The sequence below is a fragment of the Leuciscus leuciscus genome (genome assembly GCF_965113295.1).
Source record: "Leuciscus leuciscus genome assembly, chromosome: 13".
Taxonomy (NCBI): Eukaryota; Metazoa; Chordata; class Actinopteri; order Cypriniformes; family Leuciscidae; genus Leuciscus; species Leuciscus leuciscus.
The window spans coordinates 9,262,821-9,284,263 of NC_138737.1; the positions used below are offsets into that span (position 1 = coordinate 9,262,821).

Below are 21,443 nucleotides of genomic sequence, written 5' to 3' on the forward strand. Positions count from 1 at the left end.
TGTAGCTTCCTCATCTGAACCTACCTCTATTATTCACTCGCTGGTGGGAAAACCAGTGGCCATTGTTTTAAAAGTCAGCGTGAATTGTTATTCGCAATACATTTTACTTCCACAATTTGATGTAGTTCTGAATGAAATGATAAAATATGTAAACAAAGTTTGGGGTCGCTGAGATTTTTTAAATGTTTTTCAAAGAAGTCTCTTATGCTCACCAAGGCTGCTCCATGTATTTGATCATTAATACAATAACACAGTAATTTTGTGAAATATTATTAAAATTTAAAAGAATTGTTTTCTATTTTAATACATTTAAATTGTAATTAATTTCTGTGATGGCAAAGCTGAATTTTCAGAGAGAGAGAGAGAGAGAGAGAGAGAGAGAGAGAGAGAGAGAGAGAGAGCGGTGATTGGCACTACCTTTTACCCAGTATGCATTGCAGCTGGGGTCAAATCAGATGGGCTATGTCCGAATTCGCCCCCCATACCCTTAAATAGGGCACTATTTGAGGGGACAGCCATTTGTAGTTGTGTCCGAAACCATGGTGGACATTATTGAGTGCACTCATTCAGTCCCACAATGCACCACAAGGTCTTCCGGTTAACTCAGCGTCCAAATTCACTCACTCAAGTGAACTATATTAGTGGAGTAATGTAGGGAATAGTGAATGAGGGTATAGGGGGTGATTTCTAACATTACTTTCTAGGACTATAAAAGAGTTTAAGGGGTATTCATAGTTGGTTAGGTTTATGTTTCACTGTAATATTGTGTTTAATAAATGATTTACCATGGTTGAGATATATAGTCTTCTTCAAATAAAGCAGTCAGTTTTATTTCCACATGAACATGTCTATTGAAGTCAGTGGCACATACCCGAATGCTTGGTTTTAATGAAGTGAAGATCAATGTTCATTGGACAAAAGGCTCTAAACGTGTTATTCTTGGTCCCAGCTGGATTCGGTGCTTCACTGGGAATCTATAAGGGCATCACACTATTTGCAATGGAAACAATATCTGATCATTCGTTAGTTCCTGGGCTTCCCATTAATATATTTATGTCTCTCATGGAACCCGGCCTTCTCTAGATGATGATTTCAGTTCTCAATTGGGCAGGAATTTGCAACAATGACTGACATTGTTTTGAAATGTAAGAGCGAAATCGATGTTGTCTGATGGTTCAACTTTGCAATCTGTTTATTTTAGCTTTCACAATCCTGTCTTTTTCAAATACACAACAAACAGTTCTGAGCTTGGTTCATTATGTTTATTAAGTATTTTCACAAGTAGTTTGTGAAGCAGCTTTCTCTAGCTACAAATAAACATCAGTACACTTTTGTCATTGACGAGTGATTACCTGCTGTTGAAAAGCACCAGCCGCCACTGCAGGAAATAACAAAAGGTCGTCCGACCTAAAATCTCACTCTTTTTTCCCCCCCCCTTATGGATTTGCTGCACTTGGCAACGACAGTGGCCCTGGTGACAACGAAACAGTCCTCGCTGTCTAGTCTGCTAAAACACTATTTACATTTCCCCACAAATCTTCCCTTTTCTCACGCACACAAACACACGCATACGCGCAAATGGCAAGCCGTAAAAAGAGAAAGACAAGTTAATAGCAAACAGCACACTGCATTTTTCATTTAGTATCTTTAGCGTGTTGTTTTGTTTTTCACACGGTGAACAGAAAAACCCATGGCTGATTATGTGAAGAAGGCGTGAAATTGTGATATTTGCATGGCTGGGGATATTAACTAGAGGCATTAGTTCTTGAAAAGCTTCAAGGCTGGGCTCCAGACATGTTTTTAAATAATGGTTTAATGATGCATATTTTACAAATATTTTCCAAGCCAGACTACCGGCGCACCCTGTCTCTCTCTCTTTCTCTCTCTCCTCCAGACTACATTAACGCTCTTATTCTTTCTTCATTAACAGGCTCACAGCCCTTTCGCTATGCTCCTTTGTGTGCATTTGGAAAAAATCAACTGGAAAATAGACAGCATGAGGCAGCCGAACCGACGTTTTCAGTTTCTCTATTTCTGTGCGGACTCTACCAACCGCTGTTCATTATTTTGATTAGTTGTATTCGTTTTTAACCACCTTCCATCACTCAGTCGCTGATTGGGATGTTAAGATGAAATATCCACAAAGAAGTTTAAATGGGTTATGATCATTCCCCATCGCACTTGCTGTATTTTGCTCTACATCCTCTCCTCTCTTTCTCTGAGCCAGGCCTGGTCCCTCTGCTCCATTAAAGGCAGATCTCACTGGTGCAGGTATTGGCCGCTGTGAGGTGCAGCTGTCCAAGTTGCCGCTTTGGCCCGGAGTTGCTGTGTCCAGACACAAAAGCACAAACATCAGGGTGTCTGGCCACAAGGCCCCAGTCCAGAGACCATCAGGCTCAGGCCTGTTTTACTGCTGGATGCCATACAGACACCATCACAGAAATGGCCAAGAAAACACTCAGGGACACATTTGCTCAGGCAGAGCAGTGGAACTGGCTGAGAATGTGTTTTAGACATTTATATCAGAGGGCCACTGAGGCTAGTCACTCAAAAGAGGAGATTCATTGAATATGTGACATTACAGTCTGGTCTCATTGTTAATGCGGAGGTGTAAATATGTAACATTTACTGGTAAAAAAAACCAAAAGCAAAATTCTGAACGTTTGGATAGATGCTGAAACGTACAATATGGATGTATTGACAACATTTAAACGTAAACATTATGTATTTAAATCTAAAAACCGTAAAATATTTTCAATGTTTTATATCATTGAGATATTTGTGTAATTGTCATTTTACCATTTTATAGATACATTTTTGATCCCTTAACCCTATCCCCAAACATAACCATTTCATAGATAAAAAAAATAAAATATATAAAACGTAATGAACAGAAATGTGTAGGAAAATGACAATTCATTTTAGTTACAATATAGCATTAAAAATATATTTTGAGCCCCTAATTCCACTCCTAACTCTAAACCTACCCATAACCTTTTCTTAAAAATATGTACAGTAATAAAGAAAAACATAACAAACAGATGGGAGTGTGGAATCACAATCATTTATTTAATAAAAAAAAAATGTTAAAAGTGGCACCAAATGTAGTCCAACTGATGATGTGTTGTAGCCGCAGAACTCTCCGGCGGTATATAATAGTTTTGTATGAAGCACAGAGGTGAATTTAAGTTATTAATCGCTGAAAATCTTATCCTGATACAGGCGGGCATTTCTCATTCAAACGCACATCACCTAAAACATGGCATGACGCAACGGGTGACGAACCAGGCGAGAGCCAATGAGCGTTTGATATCACTGCCATAAAATGTGTCATAAAGAATCTTGAGAGGGCAATTTATGGAATCATAACGGGATTTGACTGATGGTTGCGGCTGAGAATGGAGATGATGATTGCTGAAAAAATGATTGATTTTGGGTCTGTTCCTCACAATTGTATTGATTCTAAAGATTCGGATTACAGCGAACAATTTTTTTTTTTTACTTTTGTGAATTTGTGTTGTGTTTTTGGGGTATTTTAAGGTTCTATCATCGGTAACAGCATTGGACTGTACTGAGAAACCGCCTTTTGTGTCCCACAGCAAGCAAAATAAATATTACATGATAAATAATGGTTAAACGATTACAGAAATGTTATTCATTTTACATTTTTTAAGTCTTTTTCTTGTGTAACATTTTCTTTGAAACGAGTTTGCACCAGAAGTAACACTGAAAAGAATGAAATGTCATAATTGCAAATTAAGTAAATGAGTCAGCTGAGGTCAATTTGATTGAAAATATAATATCATTTATCATAAATGCAACAGAATCAACTGATTAATTCCATGAATTCGGTATTAGGTTAAATAAGGATTTGTACACATTGGTACGTCTAAGTTGTTTATTCGTAAATTTACATTTCAGTGCTGTCAATACTTCAATATTGTACGTTTCAGTGCAAACTTAAGTAATTGTACCTGTGGTAGGACTACACTTTGCGAAAAAAATACAGACGAAAACGAAATAAGATCACATTGGACGTTAGGCCAAACATTCTTATGCAAAACCAATAAACCATGAGTTACAGTGGTAGAAAAATCACTGTAATGCACAGCTTTGAATGACGTATTGCTGTGTAAAGTACTAATTCATAATATATATATATTTTAATATATAATATATAGACATTTCACAACATTTGTTTGTCAGGATTTAAAATGTACATTAAACAAAGATAATTAGATAATATATAAGATGAAAATAAATTTTTATAATATAATTCTAATTAGTTACATTTTATATCATAATTAGTTTATTTTCATGCTTTGTGCTGTGCCAGGTGTAAAAGTGTCATTAAAAGAGCAGCTGAACCGAACAACAGTATTAAACTCTGTTTTTCTCCGACTGGGAACCTTTACAGGCTCTCATTGCAGAGATGATTTACATATAACCACACACAGATGAAGACATGAGAGCACGTGTGTGTGTGTGTAGCACTGAACAAGAGCTCACAGCGTTTGAGGAGATCTGAAGGTTGTCTAATATCTGTTCTCAGAGCAGTGAGCTTGCACATCTCTCCAAGTCTCATGAATGTAATTGACCTTTTTTTTCCTGTAATGCTGCTGAGATGGTGGCCAAGGGGGGGGGGGGGGGGGGGGGCAGTGACACAGAGACTAAACACCAGCCAAGCAAAGTTAATTGTCCAGCTGAACAATAACGCAATGGAGACTGCAGATATGAAAAGGGCATTCAAATCAATAGATCGACAATAGCCTTTCCGAAAAGATGGCTGAACTCAATTTTCTGGCCGTGGACACCCTCTAAGCTCCAGACACATTGCAGCCCCCCCTCCCCTTTAAGACCACCACAACCCTTCTATCACAGTGCCCAAACCTCCTCCACAAACAGAGGCTGTTGGTTTGTAGTGCTTGAAAAGCTTATTTTTCTTTGTCTTCCTTTTTACTTTTATATAATTATTTAATAAATTTTTGCCCACACTTACACACTCGCACACACACACGTTTCCATGTTTTATGGGGACTTCCCATAGACGTAATGATTTTTATACTGTACAAACTGTATATCCTATCCCCATACACTAGCCCTACGCCTAAACCTATCCATCACAGAAAACTTTCTACATTTTTAGATTTTCAAAACACTTAATTTAGTATGATTTATAAGCTGTTTTACTCAACAACAACAAAAATTCCCCATGAGGTAAAAAATTACTGGTATTACTTATATTTAATTTCTATTGTTTCAATGCTTACCAAACCTACAGTGATTTCACTTGAATTCTGAATTGCCAAAAAGCATTTATTTTACACAAAACCGCATTTACATAAAAAGCACAGTAAACTTCAATAAAACTTTACCAATTCTTTTCATGCCTAGTCGCCACTGATATTTTCTTTAGTAAGTGAAAATCTAGTCCTTTCATTTTAGATTTCCTTCCTTCATCATTTTTTTTTTTCGCCATGAACGTTGTGTTTAGTTTGCGTTCTGCATTGCGATGGGAACGGTGGGCGAGGCTAATCATTCTTTAGCTGTTCTGGCCTTAGAAAGGTCAGCTGTTTGAAATGTCAGGCTTCAATGGAGCCAGATTCACATCGTGCTGCTCAAGTGTCCAATTAAAGAGGGTCTGGCAGGGGTTGAGTGGGAAGCACTCTTCACACAGGAGAGCTAATGAGGGGGCCAGGGCACCGAGACCCCCCTCGGCACTGATCTACAGGGCCTCAACCACAGCGGCAGGTTCCGACCGAAGGGCTGGCACTCGGAGTACTGAGAAGACCTCCAAGGGCACCGGGGAGGACATGGCTTGATCTCATTAAGGACTATTCGGTTGTTAAGTCGTGACGTAACCAATACTCTTTCCGGGTCCAAAGTCCAGGTCCTCTCTACCTACCTACCGCTTTCGCTGGTGTTTTGGTTATTATTGAGTGTTTTTACAATGCCGCAGTGCTGTGTCTCGTGTCCCGAGCTAACTCACTTCAACCTCGTAAATCTTCTTTTTCATTGAGGACTCTACTCTTAATTATGCCACCTGAGTGATGAGCTACACTAACCACTCTGTTGGTGTTAAAGGAATTTAAACCCTTTTTGACCGCCAAGGGTGCCTCACTAAGAAGGACGTGATCGTAAATAAATTTACAGGTTCCACCGTTGTTATTTCTGGACCGCTTGGGACCCAAAACGTCACGCGTGACGTCAGACTTAACAATCGGATAGAGACATGTATGTATGTTAATTTTTATCATCCCTTTCACACACACTTATGTAATATGGGGATAGGTCGGCGCGTCCTGTTGCAGTATCTGTCTCAGTCATCTAAGAGTGCAAGCTGCTTTCCATATAGCAGGAAAACAAGTTTCCGTCACACTCAGCATGGACAAACGCAGGTCAAAGGTCACCACAGTCGCATATACACTTTGCACACCGAATCCTAATAAGAAGCCAGGCTGCAGGCTTATAGAGGAAGACAGGGTAGGATCATTTACAGGGGCGATTCTTCATTTAGAGCAACTAAAATACCCTGTTCACCTCATCAATAAGTCATTAGGCCCTTCTGTAGCCCGGTGAGCTAATACCGGTTTAGCAGTTGTTCTTTCAGCGGTTAGTTTTAATAACTGCATTCGGGGAGTTCTAGATCAGCAAAAAGCGCAACGGCTCTCCAGAGCCCCTCTGCAGTCTGCTTGTGCACAATTGTGGAGTTTTTATGGAGAAAAAGTAGATTTGACTGCTCGCTGAAATCAGCAAAATTACCCTCCCAAAACGGCAAGGGCAATAGAATCATGGGGTAAAAAAATAAATAATTTTCATTATATAACCCCAAACAAGGTAAGCTAAAAACCATGTTGCACCGTGCATGTCTTTTGTAGAGTTGTGAAGGTCAGCGGTACAGTCTTGTGTGGCTTTGGGTAACAGATGCTGAGCAAAGCTGGGAAAATTAGCCTACTCCACGTGCCTTACATAAACATTATTTTAATCAAAGTGTATTAGAGCAGCCAGATATTTTAGACATATGGGGGCTGCATCCTTCCTGGCTACCCCATCTGTCTCTCCCAGAGCTCTGAATGCAGTTTCAGCCTTCACCCAGATGCACTGAGAAAACATTCAGCTTCCCATAGAGACGCAGAAGCACAGGCTGTACCCGCTGCTCTGGGACAGGCACGCCCGGGGTGCTACGATGGGATCACGGAAATGCTGAGAAAAGAAATCGCGAGAAAAGGCCTCTTTTTTTGCAGGTTTTTGCTCTTGGGGTGCAGCTGAGGCTTGTTGTGAGAAGTAAGAGAAGTCACAAAAGTGTGACGCCCTCTTTGAACACACAACCCCGTATGTGAATGCAATGTTGTTGTGTGGTGTAGTGTGCAGTGAATAACAAACACACATGCACACAAAGCAAAACATGCATACTCACCAGGGTTGGTGATGGTCAGAAGATCCAGCCTTCGTTGTTGCTGAAAAAGATATAAAGATCTTCTGTCAGAGAGATGAAACTATTTTTTTTTTTTTTACTCAGAAATCAAAGTTTCTGCTGTCAGCCTGTTAAGCACATTTTGCTCTCTATCTCTCTCTGGAGAGATAAAAGTGTGTCATGCATTTTACATCAGTTTTATGTAAATACATATACAATGCATATATATCACTCTATGAAACAGAATGTTTCTAATCTTACACTTCTCTTGAGGTCTATTCACAGCAAAACAGTTCGAATCAAATAATGCTTTCCTATGAACCCGTTCACACAAAAAACTGGCCAATAACAAATAAGAATTATATAACCCATAAATAATCATCAAGAGTGATCTGTCAATCAGACGTTTTCTATTCCATGGAAGTGTCAATTGTGTCAAAAGTGACCTCCAGTGACCATCCACTCCCAAAAAGTGGAGACGGCGTACATTCTAAAACTATAAGTATCTTTTTTTTGCTACATTTTGTTGCTGTAATTTTGACACTTTTATAAATCAATGGCTATAAGCTAGTAGTTTTATAATGTACCATCATTTTTAACTGATTGTCATTTGCCTTCATTGGAAGAATATTTAGTTTTTATTAAAAAACCTATGGAGAAAAAAAAGAAAAATCTTCCGGAAGATTATATTATATTACATAAGTATTAAATAAAGAATAAAAAAATAATATATATAGACTTTATATATTCTTTTTATATGTTTATATATCTTCACAAACGCAGGTATATATATATTTATATAATAAATATATGTTTTTAATAATATATATATATATATATATATCTTTCTGTTTGTTGGCCTATTTAGGTACTTGTACTTCAATCCACTTCTTGCTCTGCTAACAAAATAGCTTTATGTAGGGTGTGTGTGTTTGTGTTCATAATCCATTGCGATTTGCGAGTTATGTATTCATGTGCTGTAGTAGATGCGGGTCGTTTCCTGGAGAGAGGGCGTGGCAGAGGCTACAGCAATCCACACAGGTCACACTCTCAGATCGATAAGTGCCCAATCAAAGACTGATGGCGTCCTCAACGCGCTGCAGTGTGAGGCGGACACACATAACACACATACTGTGAGGACAGGCAGCTCGAGAGCCGTACTTTAACACTCTTGTGGTAACAGTACTGCAGGTCCTTCTACATAAGAGCCACTACACACATAGTAGAGCAGAGAGCATACACTGATATCATTCACACACACACACACACACACACACACACACACACACACACACACACACACACACACACACACACACACACACACACACACACACACACACACACACACACACACTCTCTCTCTCTCTCTCTCTCTCTCTCTCTCTCTCTCTCTCTCTCTCTCTCTCTCTCTCTCTCACACACACACACACACACAGCTCTGCTTTTAAATGTCTGGTCATTTCCTGACGATTAGCAATTATCCATTGATGCCAAAGGGCTTTAACTTGGTTTTGAATTCATAAAATGTAAAAAAATTTGTGGCTCTCTAAGAATGGAAGCAAAGTCCTAAAATATGAAAAGAGAATTACTGAATCAATTTTAATGAACAATCACTGTGTGTATGTAATGTGAGTGGAATGTGTTGTGTTATTCACTATATATGCTTGTAAGCAATACAGTATGTGTTTAGCAAAATTATTTTATTGGGGCCACCTGACTTGTCCATGATGAGTATTTTCTATCTGCTAAAAATAATAAAAACTGTATAATACATGCATAAAATATGTTGGCACCTGTCAAAAAAGTATGTGTTAATGTGGTGTTTATGCAGTAATTGGAAGATATGAGTCACGACTCATAGGTTCTAACTCTCACCGAGCATCTTCTTCTACACTTACAACGATTTTAAGTGTATACAGTGTAATATAATAGCAGTTGACATTAAAAAGATTAGGTGAAAACGATTTTGTTTTGACAAACTCTTGAAATGATGTCTCTTGTTTTATTTTTCAGATCGCCCCCTGCTGGTGAAAGAGACACATACAATACAACCTCTTCGTTTTCTAAGCTGATCCTAACAGGGAAAGTTCTGATAGAGATGCAGTGCATTACACTAAAACATGCAATAATATTAAAGATCATTTCAATACAAAGGTTTGTTTTGCATTTTAAAGACTAGTTGACTTGCAATATATGTGCATACATTTACATATCAGAGTCATGGGATCAGAAAGTCAATATCGCTGCTTCAAAACCATGTTGTCTACTGCCTACATAGGCTGCATCCTAAGTGAAATGAAACCACCACACAAATAGCAGTACTCTCACAAAGCGCACAGCATTTACAAATGATACAGTTTGATGTTACTTGGTTTTTAAGCTAATTCTGCAATAGTAAGGATAAGGATATACAGTGCACACACAAATATTGTATACAATGGTCAACATTTTATATCAGATTAAATGGTCAGATTTAAACTTTATACATTATTTCAACATTATTGAATGAAATATATGACAAATAGTTATTGACAATATTTCTCAGGACTGGCTGCCCGTCTTGGATTTATACGTTGTTTCTTCAGAATTTGGTATCCAAAATATGGTATCTTACATGGTCGCCTTCACATCAGGAGCATGTCTATGATGCCTTAAATGCTTTCTAAGTAGGCAGCTCACTTGTTTTTAGAACACAGCTAATGTTGGTCTTTATGAAGCGATCCATGACAGAGAGCAGCCCCACTACAATCCCCCTTTCCCCAGAGCCCGAGACAAGAGTAGTCTAATTATTTGGTATTGGTCTTGCACTATTACCACATGGAAATAAGGTGGTAAAAGGCATTTAATTTAAAGGAGATGATTTGTGTCAAAATGAACCAGGCACTTAAACAACATGAGCATACATGGCTCTATCATCGGACACAATTCATTTTATGTGAATTCTCCCATTGACAGTTCAAACCCGCTGAGAGCTTCCTTTCTTCTACGCCAATTAGAGGCTCTGAAAAAGGCCAGTTGCTCCATTCCTTTGATCTGACCTTTGTTAGTTTTGCTTGGCCTTGTTGGTACAGATCCAGCATTTAAGACAGAAACGACAAGTGGAAAAAGCCAGTGGCTGCTGCAATGCGTCTATCTGTCCATTGACATGAGCCTTCACCCCCGCTGATATCACTTTTGGCCTTGTACTTCCTGACTGAATTCTGTCAGTTACAGCTACATGAAGTGCATTCTCTCAAGCTTTAATCTTGTGACGACATTTTTGACAGCTAAGTCCTGCTTTCTTTCAATAAATCTATGGAAAATGGAGATGAGATACTCAAAACTCTCTTTAGCTCAAAGTAGCTACGTTTACATGCAGTAATCTGTTAATAATCCACCTGATAGCTCAATCCGAACGAAAAGCCTTCACGTAAGCAACACAATTGATCCAATTAAGCACCAGGATCCATATTGTTGCTGTAGATTTAAACATTTCGTTTTTCTAAAGTCCACAGGGCCATAGGTTCTTCAGATTACAAAGGTTACTTTAACATATAAGCGGTACAAGAGACTGTCTGCATGGATAAGGTATTTAGTGTTTTCCAGGAACAGGGGAAAAGGAAAGACAGAGACAGAGAGAGAATCACATTAGGAGAGGCAATCCTAAGCATGAAAATAGGATTGTATTAATCTTTATCAAAGAGTGCCAAGGAATCCCCCTCAGAACAGTGGCAGTCTGCATAGGAGCACATAGTGGGTGTCCCGGGCCTCACTGGAGTCAAAAGGCGTTTAATATTCTGAATGAGCCACAGGTGAACGAGATGGGAGAGAGATGGCAACTGGTGCCGAAAGTCAGAGATCTGGGAGATCGGGGCTGTGACACATGGGAGGCCGGCTCACCTCAACAGATGCTGGGGTGAGAGCCCTTCACCCTATGTCAAAAAACCCAACGCACCCTGTCCAATTACAAGAACTCTCAGAATACAAACGCACACACATTTACCTAAAGAGACTTCAGTAGTTTGCATATAAAGCTATGCCATCATGCATTTATATATATAGTTTTTTTTTTCTTTACATATATCAAGATTACTTTTTGCATTATTCAAAAAAAAAAAGATCTATTTTTATTTAATAAAATGTCTATATGAAAAAAAAAAAAAAAAAAAAAAATATATATATATATATATATATATATATATTTTTTTTACACAAAGTTTTGACTAAACTCATACTGAAACTTTTCCTCCCTCGCTTGACCTATATTTGGTCCAAAACTGCAAATAGGCCAGACATCCCAAACTTTCCTCTTAAAATGTCATTAATCTTATCAGGGGCATCCGCACTTTTCAAAAGAGTCTTAATCTTTGCAAGGTGCAAGACTGCACAACTGCAATTAAGGGCTGGCCACCAGACAGACCAAAAAAAATATATAAAAAAAATAATTCATTCATTTACTGGACCTTTCATCTTATAACAGAATTAAATATTCATGCACAGCCTCCCTGAAAACCCATTTGCAATATTTCCCCCTGAATTTACTCTTCTTATTTGCAGATGATTATCATGGGTGGGGGCTGTTATAGAAAAATACACCCACAAATTTGAGTCTCATTTCAGATGCATGTAAGGTCAATATAATGAGATTAACCTGAGCTTCCCCATCTTAACATTTCATTTAAAAATACATATGGCGACTGCAGGCTAAATGATTTGACTCAAAATATCAGATACACAGTAAAGAGAAAGTTAAATTAGCAATTTAAGGAAAAAGGAGGCAGACTTTATACGTTTACTCAGGGATAAACTCGTTCTGTACCATAAACTAGCTGATGGTGGGAATATGTCATGAATTATGGACCCCAGTGGACACCCCTCCCTCTATGAACACACACACAGCCCAGTGGTGATGAGGTAAGGCAGATTAACGCTGGACTATTTAAACCATCTGCCATAGTCCCAGTAGCAGGAGTCAGAGTCATTGGCATCAATCCCCCAAGGACCCCTCTGTCTGACGCCAACCTTCCCATAAAGAGGAAAAGAAGAGGAAAAAGAGAGAAATGCGAGTGAGTCAACAAACTGACTCACCTCATCTTAGAGAGGGAAACAGTCCTGTGTAGGTGAGTCATCGGCGACCAAAAACACACATATACAAACACACTTCTCTACTCTCTCGCTTCCATCTAGTGTTCGGTTCACCTATCTCCCCTCTGGGAAAACGCTTCCCTCTTTTATAGCACAGATCTAAGGGATGAGCTCACGATGAGGTCATCTTCCCCTGGGTCTCTCTCTTCACTGAGCACTTACTGTCAGATTCACTGTAACACTCTTCATCATGCTCTGAATATGGGATGCTTTGTCATGTAAAATACCTCATTGTGTGGCAGAAATTAAAAGCAACAGATACAATGCATTTCAAACTCTTCATTAGGCCAATTACAGATATATGGCCAATTATAATATCAACTAATAATAGAGCGGTAAAAATTACATCATTGCGAGAAAAAACACACAGATAAGTCGCATCTGTGTATGTCGCATTTCATTACTACATTCAGAATAAATGTAAAATAACGGTAAATTAAACTAAATGTTTACAAACATTTTAAACACTATAAACATGTATTTTAGTTCACCTCACTCCACAACATATCCTTGAAATGTAACTTTATTCTAACAAATATAATATAATATAATATAATATAATATAATATAATATAATATAATATAATATAATATAATATAATGAGTGGCAATGTGTATAAATAAATAAAACAAATGTATTATTATTTTGTTGACATTAGAAGAAACTATAAAGGCAGTAGCATATATTGGCCATTGGATATCCAGTATCAAGATATCAGAATTAATTACCGAAAAAGCAATATCAGTTGCATTAATTTATGGTTTATAAAATACATTTGCCAAGCACTAATTAAAGCATGTTTTATTTCACAAAAGCATCCTTATTTTGCCATTACAAAGGGAAGCAAATGGACAGCTGGATCAGCTGTGGAGAAGAGCGTCAGGACGGTCTGCTGGGGTTACTCTATCGCGTGACCAGGAGAACCTTGGTTTTAAAAATACACCACAACAAATAAAAGATTAATTTCTTAGGACAGCGCCTGCTCCCCTTAGACTTGCCCACCTGCAGAAGGACTGCAGCCCAGACCAGAGAAATCTAATCACCCCACAGTTAAATCTGCATTCAACCTATTCAGCACTTAAAAGCCATGATTGAATTTCATCTTGATGCCATTAAATATTTATAAAGGCCAATTAGAAGGGCAGCTCTTGCTGGCGGTAAAGACTCCTCTCCATCATCCACTCCCATGCTCTATCAGGTCCTGCCTCTGAAAGATCGCCCTTAAAGGGTTAGTTCACCCACAAAATGAAAATTCTGTCGTTAATTACTCACCCTCATGTCTTTCCAAACCTGTAAGACTTTTGTTCATCTTTGGAACACAAATTAAGTTCTTTTTGATGACATCTGAGAGCTTTCTGTCCCTCCATTGACAGCTACGCAAATTCCTCTTTGACACTGAACAGATTGAATTTAGGTTATTATTCACATTTAAACATTGATCAGCGAACATAAACAGAAACTCAACCGAACCTAATTGACGTACGAGAACAAACCTCACTGGTTCTTACGGAAGCTCGAATGTGCTGCGTAACACACGAGAATGAACCTCATTGGTTCTTGCGGAAGCTCGAATGTGCTGCGTTACACACGAGAATGAACCTCATTGGTTCTTGCGGAAGCTCAAACGTGCTGCGTAACACGAGAATGAACCTCATTGGTTCTTGCGGAAGCTCGAATGTGCTGCGTTACACACGAGAATGAACCTCATTGGTTCTTGCGGAAGCTCAAACGTGCTGCGTAACACGAGAACAAACCTCACTGGTTCTTGTGGAAGCTCACACGAGAATGAACCTCATTGGTTCCTGCAGAAGCTCAAACATGCTGCGTAACACGAGAATGAACCTCATTGGTGCTTGCGAAAGCTCAAACGTTTTGTGTAACACACGAGAATGAACCTCATTGGTGCTTGCGGAAGCTCAAATGTTTTGTGTAACACACGAGAATGAACCTCATTGGTTCTTGCGGAAGCTCAAACGTGCTGCGTAACATGAGAATGAACCTCATTGGTTCCTGCAGAAGCTCAAACATGCTGCGTAACACACGAGAATGAACCTCATTGGTTCCTGCAGAAGCTCAAACATGCTGCGTAACACACGAGAATGAACCTCATTGGTTCTTGCTGAAGCTCACACGTTCTGCGTAACACACGAGAATGAACCTCATTGTTTCTCGCACATCAAGCGAACATGCTTGAGCTTCCGTTTACCACAACTGTGCGTTGATGAAAGTTTATATGTGAATATAAAAGCCTAACTTCAATTGGTTCATCATATAAAGCAATCATGTCTCTTCAGAAAATCTGGATTAAACCGCTCAATTCATATGGATTAGTTTTAATTTCTCTTTATGAACTTTTGAAGCGTCAAAGTGGTAGGTCTGTAGCTGCTAATGGATGAACAAATGTCTTGAGGGTTTGGAGTGACATGAGGGTGTGTAACTAGTGACAGAATTTTCATTTTTGGATGAACTAACCCTTTAAAGGCCACAAGATCAAATTCTTTCACTCTCTCTCTCTCCTGCTCCTACCCAACTGTACTGAAGTATGCATGTCAGTTGAGAAGTGCAAGAAAACGTGTCTAAATCCTAAAAGAGCAGATCTGAATTGATCCTTGCACCTAGCATGTAACAAATGAGATTAATGCAAGGCAGATATGACATCATATGGGAATAAGAGAAGACAAAACCATGCTCTTTAAGGAGCGGAGCGTCTTGGGCCGGACCCTCTGAAGACAATTCATTCCCTGCGGGATGTTCTGTTGTGTGATAAATGGAGCATTGAAGTGAGTTAAGTGTGAATAGAGGCTGGAGAAGAGATAGAGGATGAGAGGATGGACAGATAGATGAAGAGAGAGAATGGGTGGTTGGTAAAAAAATAACAGTATAATCATCTCTGAAGCTATAATTGGATTTATAGCTGCAAGAGGGGGCTGATATCAATCTGTGCAGTGATGTCAGGAGTTTGTGTCTGTATATGGTGTGTTTAGTTGGGCCTGCATTGTCAAGTCAAGTCACCTTTATTTATATAGTGCTTTATACAATACTGATGATTGTTTCAAAGCAGCTTTACAGTGATAACAGGAAAATGATGCATTTCGGTTGTTCAGCTGAAGTCAGTTCAGTGTTGATTCAATTATGTTGCAATGTTCATCAATAATTAAATTAGTTCATTTCATCTAAAAAGCAGTTCTGTAAAAAACATATGTTTTATCATCCAGCTCAGTTCAGTTACAACAGCGTCAGTACAATCAGATCAATAATATTCCTGATAAAAGTGACCATTACTGTTACCAGCTCTTGGCAGAACTCTTGAGCACTCTAAAGTGTACAGGGTTTTATCATCCAATATGGGCTGTTTGGTACAAGAAGCTAGTGGCAAAAGACATACATTACTCCCACTGTTACCTTGGCAACTTAGCAGCAAAATTCTTGTTTGTAGCAGCTTTTGTTGTGACAAATAAAACTAGTGCATTAAATATTGACTGTTTGCGTCTACTTTAATTTGAATGATTACTGAATGTGGATCTACACTACCATTCAAAAGTTTGGGGTCAGTAAGAATCTTTAAATAAATGTATACTTTTACTCAGCAAGGATGCATGAAAAGTGACAGCAAACACATAATGTTACAAAAGATTTCTATTTCAGATAAATGCTGTTCTTTTTTTGTTTGCTGTTCTTTTTCATCAAAGAATCCTGAAAAAAGTATCACAGTTTCCACAAATACATTAAGCAGCACAACAATGGTCTATTTTAATCATTCAAATATAACATACAGATAACAAGTTTCATAACAATGTTCCAATGCATATGTAAAATACACCAATTTAATATTCAATATTTTGCCGTTATAGAAACATTGGATATCATATATACTAGTTATTTTGTGCATAACTTCTGAATAGTCTGTTGTAAATGGTCTCTTTTTCTTTTTGGGGCCATACAGAATCAAATGATATCCAATGTTTTGGATATCAATTTCGGCCATATTGAATTTTGTCATAAATTGGTGTATTTTACAAAAAGCATTGGCATTTTGTTATGAAACGTCGTTACACCAGTCCAGTTTGGTTTGGATGAGCCTGTAAACGAGTATTCTCTTCTAGCAGTGTTGTCTTTAAGGCTATAAGGATGTTAGAATACATGAAACTATCAGGCACATCTAAAACATGCAGGATGCCCAAGTGAACTCCAACCCTACCGTCCTCTCTCATCCCTAGACCCCAACAACAAACCCCTCTAGATGAGGAGCCGCATGGGCGACACGCATGAACTGATATTTACAGAGAGAGATCAATGACCTCCCGCTGGCTCTGAGAGGAGAGACACGCTCCGTTGTGTAATCCTGCCCAACACAACACACTGCTATGGGGAGTGCTGTGGGACAATTTCAAAATCACATGTCATAACCTCGGCTCATGAGAAGGTTCATTTTGTACTTAGGAAATTATCTAAAAAGGCTGAAAGTTACGTTGACCCTCCTGAGACATCCGCGGAACGTGTGTGCTGTAATTTTTGCCTTCGAAAGTCTCTTTTGTTGCGCTTCAGATAAAAGCACCTTTCTGATGCATCTGTTGCTATGATACCAGATGATGGAAGCCCTGTTGTGCCAACAGCATTAGAATGAAAAAATGATTGATCAAAAAGCTTTATGATTCATAACTCTGATTAACAAAAGAAACTGATCTAACTAAATTGGTTTTGAGCAGCTAGGATAATCTGTTGGAGTACATCGGTTACTACATTATCGCCAGTTTTCGCTGACTGAAAAGTCATTTGGGGGAAATTGGATTTAGTAGAGCATCTATTGTATGTGCCAGACAGATGAGCAGAAACACCGGCTCTGATCCAAAACTTGCCTTGCTGTCTGCTACCTACACAGGCAGCTACCTTCTAAGGCATCATCCTTATCAAGATAGAATCACATAAGTGAGTGATCTGGATGCTCTACACAGGTAGAAGCTCATTTAAACACATAGTAGACACAAAAATGAGGTAAAATTGTCAAGTGAAATATGTTTTTCATTGACATTTTTCTTAATTTATAGTCCACCGTTGTCCCAGCGACTACATTGATCTCTTCAGGGTGACCCATCGGAGAATTAGACACGTGGACACCCACACTCACTTTCTAATCTGATTACTACAAATCTTTCAAAAATCAACAGAGAAAAGCATCCAGACCAACCACACCTGCTGTGGTGCACATCTGATGGTCTTCTAGGGTACAAGCTTACGGTGACTGATGAGTTCTGAGGGATTCAGTAAGATGCTACTTAGTTCATGTTTTGAAGAGAAAAGAGACACAAATCTTAAAAAAGCATTCAGTGAAAATGAATACTGATACTGTTTCAGATACTGAAACAGATACTGTTTGAGCATAATTTCACAAGAAGCAAATGTTTAAAATAAGGGGCTATAGCAGAATTCAGAAACCCTTGTTATTACCGGTGGCCGTTAAGTGAACTGCACTCAGCAACTTTTGCTTGTGCTCGCACCCATGCACACACTCCGTAACGTACAAGAGACTGAACGTGATTCAAGGTGTTCTTCACTTAAGGGTAAAAAGAAGTTTGAAATATCTCTGCAGGGATATACTGTTAACGAACATCCAGACGCCGCCTACACTGCTGAGAGCGACGTTTAGATGAATATGTAATTACTGCAAGCATTCCTCTCAATAACAATTTTTTTTTTTTTTATTAACAAAAATAAATAAAAATGACAATGGTGCGAAAACACAAATCATCTGATCAAAGCTCTGCAATTCACCGGTATCATGTTGACAGTTGGGGTAATACAAATTACACAGTTATGATGCAGACTATACAGATCTATGTGAGACTATTATAGTTAGAATTTGTCCTGTTACACATTCATGCATTTTAAATGGCAACCTCAAACAGTTTTTGCACACATTTAAAGTCCATACAATGACGCATTTCCATTTACAAAAGAATATTTACTGGCAGAGATACTGTAGAGAGAGACTTTTATCAGTCAAGATTTGATTTGATTGTACTGGATTGGCTAATATTATTTTCACCATCTCTGTGGTCTTGGTTACCAGTTTAAAAAATAAAAAATAAAAATAAAACTCCTTCCAAGGCACAGAAATGCATTATCTACTTGAAAGATTGTAAAGATAAATATCATTGTCAGAGTAGAATGCAGTGCTAAAACATGCACAGTAAAAATATAAACATGCTTTATGCAGGTACACAAATGCAGATGTAAAAGATTGGCCTACACACTTAAAAGCTCAAAAGGGGGCGATGGAGCTCCCGTGAAAAATCTGCATCACTTAACCAAATGCGTTACTTATTCAGTAGCTCCTTAAAAGCACATTGACTGTTTAACTAACTCAAATGAACTTGCTCAGCAAGATTCTATTTAAACTGCCATGACAGTAGTTGACCTGAAAGAAAACTGAGCCTATGTAAATAGGGGCAAATCTGATTTTAAGGGATAGTTCACTCAAAAATATAAATTCTGTCACCATTTGCTCGCCCCTACATGTCCGGACCCAGGCATTAGACACTGAAACAAGAACTTCGAAGAAACCAATGCACTAATTATAATGCATCATCCTGCAGCTAACTCATGGAGAAATGTGATGTTTGAATGGCATTCACACATATCCGTGTGTGTTGCGGAGATTAAAGGAGCCGCTCCGGCCAGAGCTCACGGGCGTCTGAATGACTATTTCTCTCTCTAAATGGCATTTTAAAGCCACAGAAAAGGAGAAAGCATTGTAGGACATCATTATCCCTGACAACTGTGACTAAAGGCGGAAAATGTTTTGGATTTATGGTGACAGGATTTGTCTGAGTTATCAATCTGTCCCGCTGGCATTCAGAACATCTCACCGACTAAAGCAAGTTAAACATGGTGGCGTGTTCTAGAGGAATGCTAACTGCAGTTAAAGACACTGTAAGGGCAAAATCACGGATTTTTGGACATCTATGAAGCCGATTTGGTTTCATAAAAGATTTTCACAACCCAAAGGCATGTCAGTCATTCATTAGATAAGGTTTTCTTTTAAACGAAGTAGAAAAGGGTGACCTATTTCATGTTTAATACCAATATGAATGACATCTGCTGTATCTCTGGATAATGCAAAACCACTGGGCTTCAACGTGCATTGAGATGGAAAAGAAAGAAAGCTGAAAAGTTGAATTTTGTGTCCTCTGCTGCGAGAGATAAGATGGAAAATGACAGCCTATATGTTCCATGTAAACGTAATGCGGTAAAAACTGATAAGGCAACGCGACAGAGCAACAGATGCTGTTAGACTGATACAGACTTTTTAATACCTGGATTATAATGCACGCACACACAAACTCACACTCATACTCACACTCACACTCACGCTCACGCTCACGCACACACACACACACACACACACACACACACACACACACACACACACACACACACACACACACACACACACACACGCACACACACAAAGAGAGAAATGACTCTTGATTAACAAGATAATAATAAAGCCATAAAACAGAATAAAATTTCAGTGGCCACAATATTATGCTTTATACGTGTACTGATTGCATAAATACAGGAATAAAATGAAGTGATATTTCATTTTGACAACACTGAGATGTCTTTGGTTTGTCCTATCAAAACAAAACACATTTTCATCAAGAATAAAAAAGTTTTATTTCACAACTAAAATCCATTCAGAATGTTAGTGATTGTTGAAAGAAAACTCAGTTAACAGCTCACGGCTCAATAATTCTCTCTCAGATTTGTACTGGCCTGATGATTTTTATTGGTCTCATGACAAAAAGGTGAAATTTCCTTTTTAGAAATGACTTATATATATTTAATACATAATATTTAACATAAATTAAACATGTTTTACATTAAATTAAGTTTTCTTCACAAAGTTACAACAAATAATTTCGAATAGAATATATCAACAACAAAAGCCACATTCAAAGAATCAAAAAGTATATTTTCAACGTTGTTTTTCATATTATAACCGTATTAAAACTGCATTATATATTGCGAAATATGTGCCAATAATTGCCACGGGAATCATAATTTCGCTAGAATCACTAGTAAAAATAGATAACATTACTTCACTTTTAACCACAGATGTATCATGACTTGGTTAGCTCAGCCTCTCAAACCATTATCAAACATATGTGAAACATACACACTGAAGCCTTGAGCACTCATGCTGCATTTGGAGTGGAAACATATCCATCCTTAGGTCAGTGAGCACACTTCAATACAAAACAGCAAGGCTTGAAAACATTGCTAAGCATTTCTTTGGGAAGCAAGAGGACTCTGAGGACTCTGAAGTGAAATTATGCTTCTTGTTAAAAAAAGTGCTTTCCTTTTACATTTACATGATGCTAATATCCTTAAAAGGTGGCCTACTTTTCAAACAAGTCAGAAAAAAACTACCTGTTCCATAATACAAGGCCATGTACTAAAAAAAAGTAATTCATGCTCTTGAGAAATTTCACGCGTTTCCTGAAGCTTCTTTCAGTAACACTTCATTTGATCCTTCACACATTCAAGGCCTAGTGCTGAGGGAAACCATTCCTCACTCTGCCTACTGATAAAAAGTGTTACCGCATGACAACAATAGATCTATGATCACAGATCCTTTTTTTTTTAAATAAAGCTTTAAATAAAAACGCTTTAAAAAACAAAAACAAACCAACATATCCAGCCACACCATTAACAAAACTGGCATATGTGCAGAGTATTTTCTTAATTTAAATGGTTCAACAATATGTTATGAATGTGAAAGTGTAACCAGAGTGTTAGAGAAAGAGAGCAAGAGCAATAGAATGCAATGGATGTTTTGCAACCTTGGAAGAGACAGATTCACACCAACAGAGATTTCTATCAAAGCCTGAAAAGAGT

The 21,443-nt window shown here is 38.2% G+C and overlaps 1 protein-coding gene across 1 annotated transcript in view; it reads right to left on the reverse strand.

The window, feature by feature from the left end:
- agbl4 (AGBL carboxypeptidase 4) overlaps positions 1 to 21,443 on the reverse strand; it is a 337,210-nt gene that overhangs the window by 108,269 nt on the left and 207,498 nt on the right. The window contains exon 6 of the mRNA XM_082188305.1: positions 7,418 to 7,457. Within this exon, the coding sequence (XP_082044431.1) occupies positions 7,418 to 7,457 (40 nt within the window). The remainder of the gene's footprint in view (positions 1 to 7,417; positions 7,458 to 21,443) is intronic.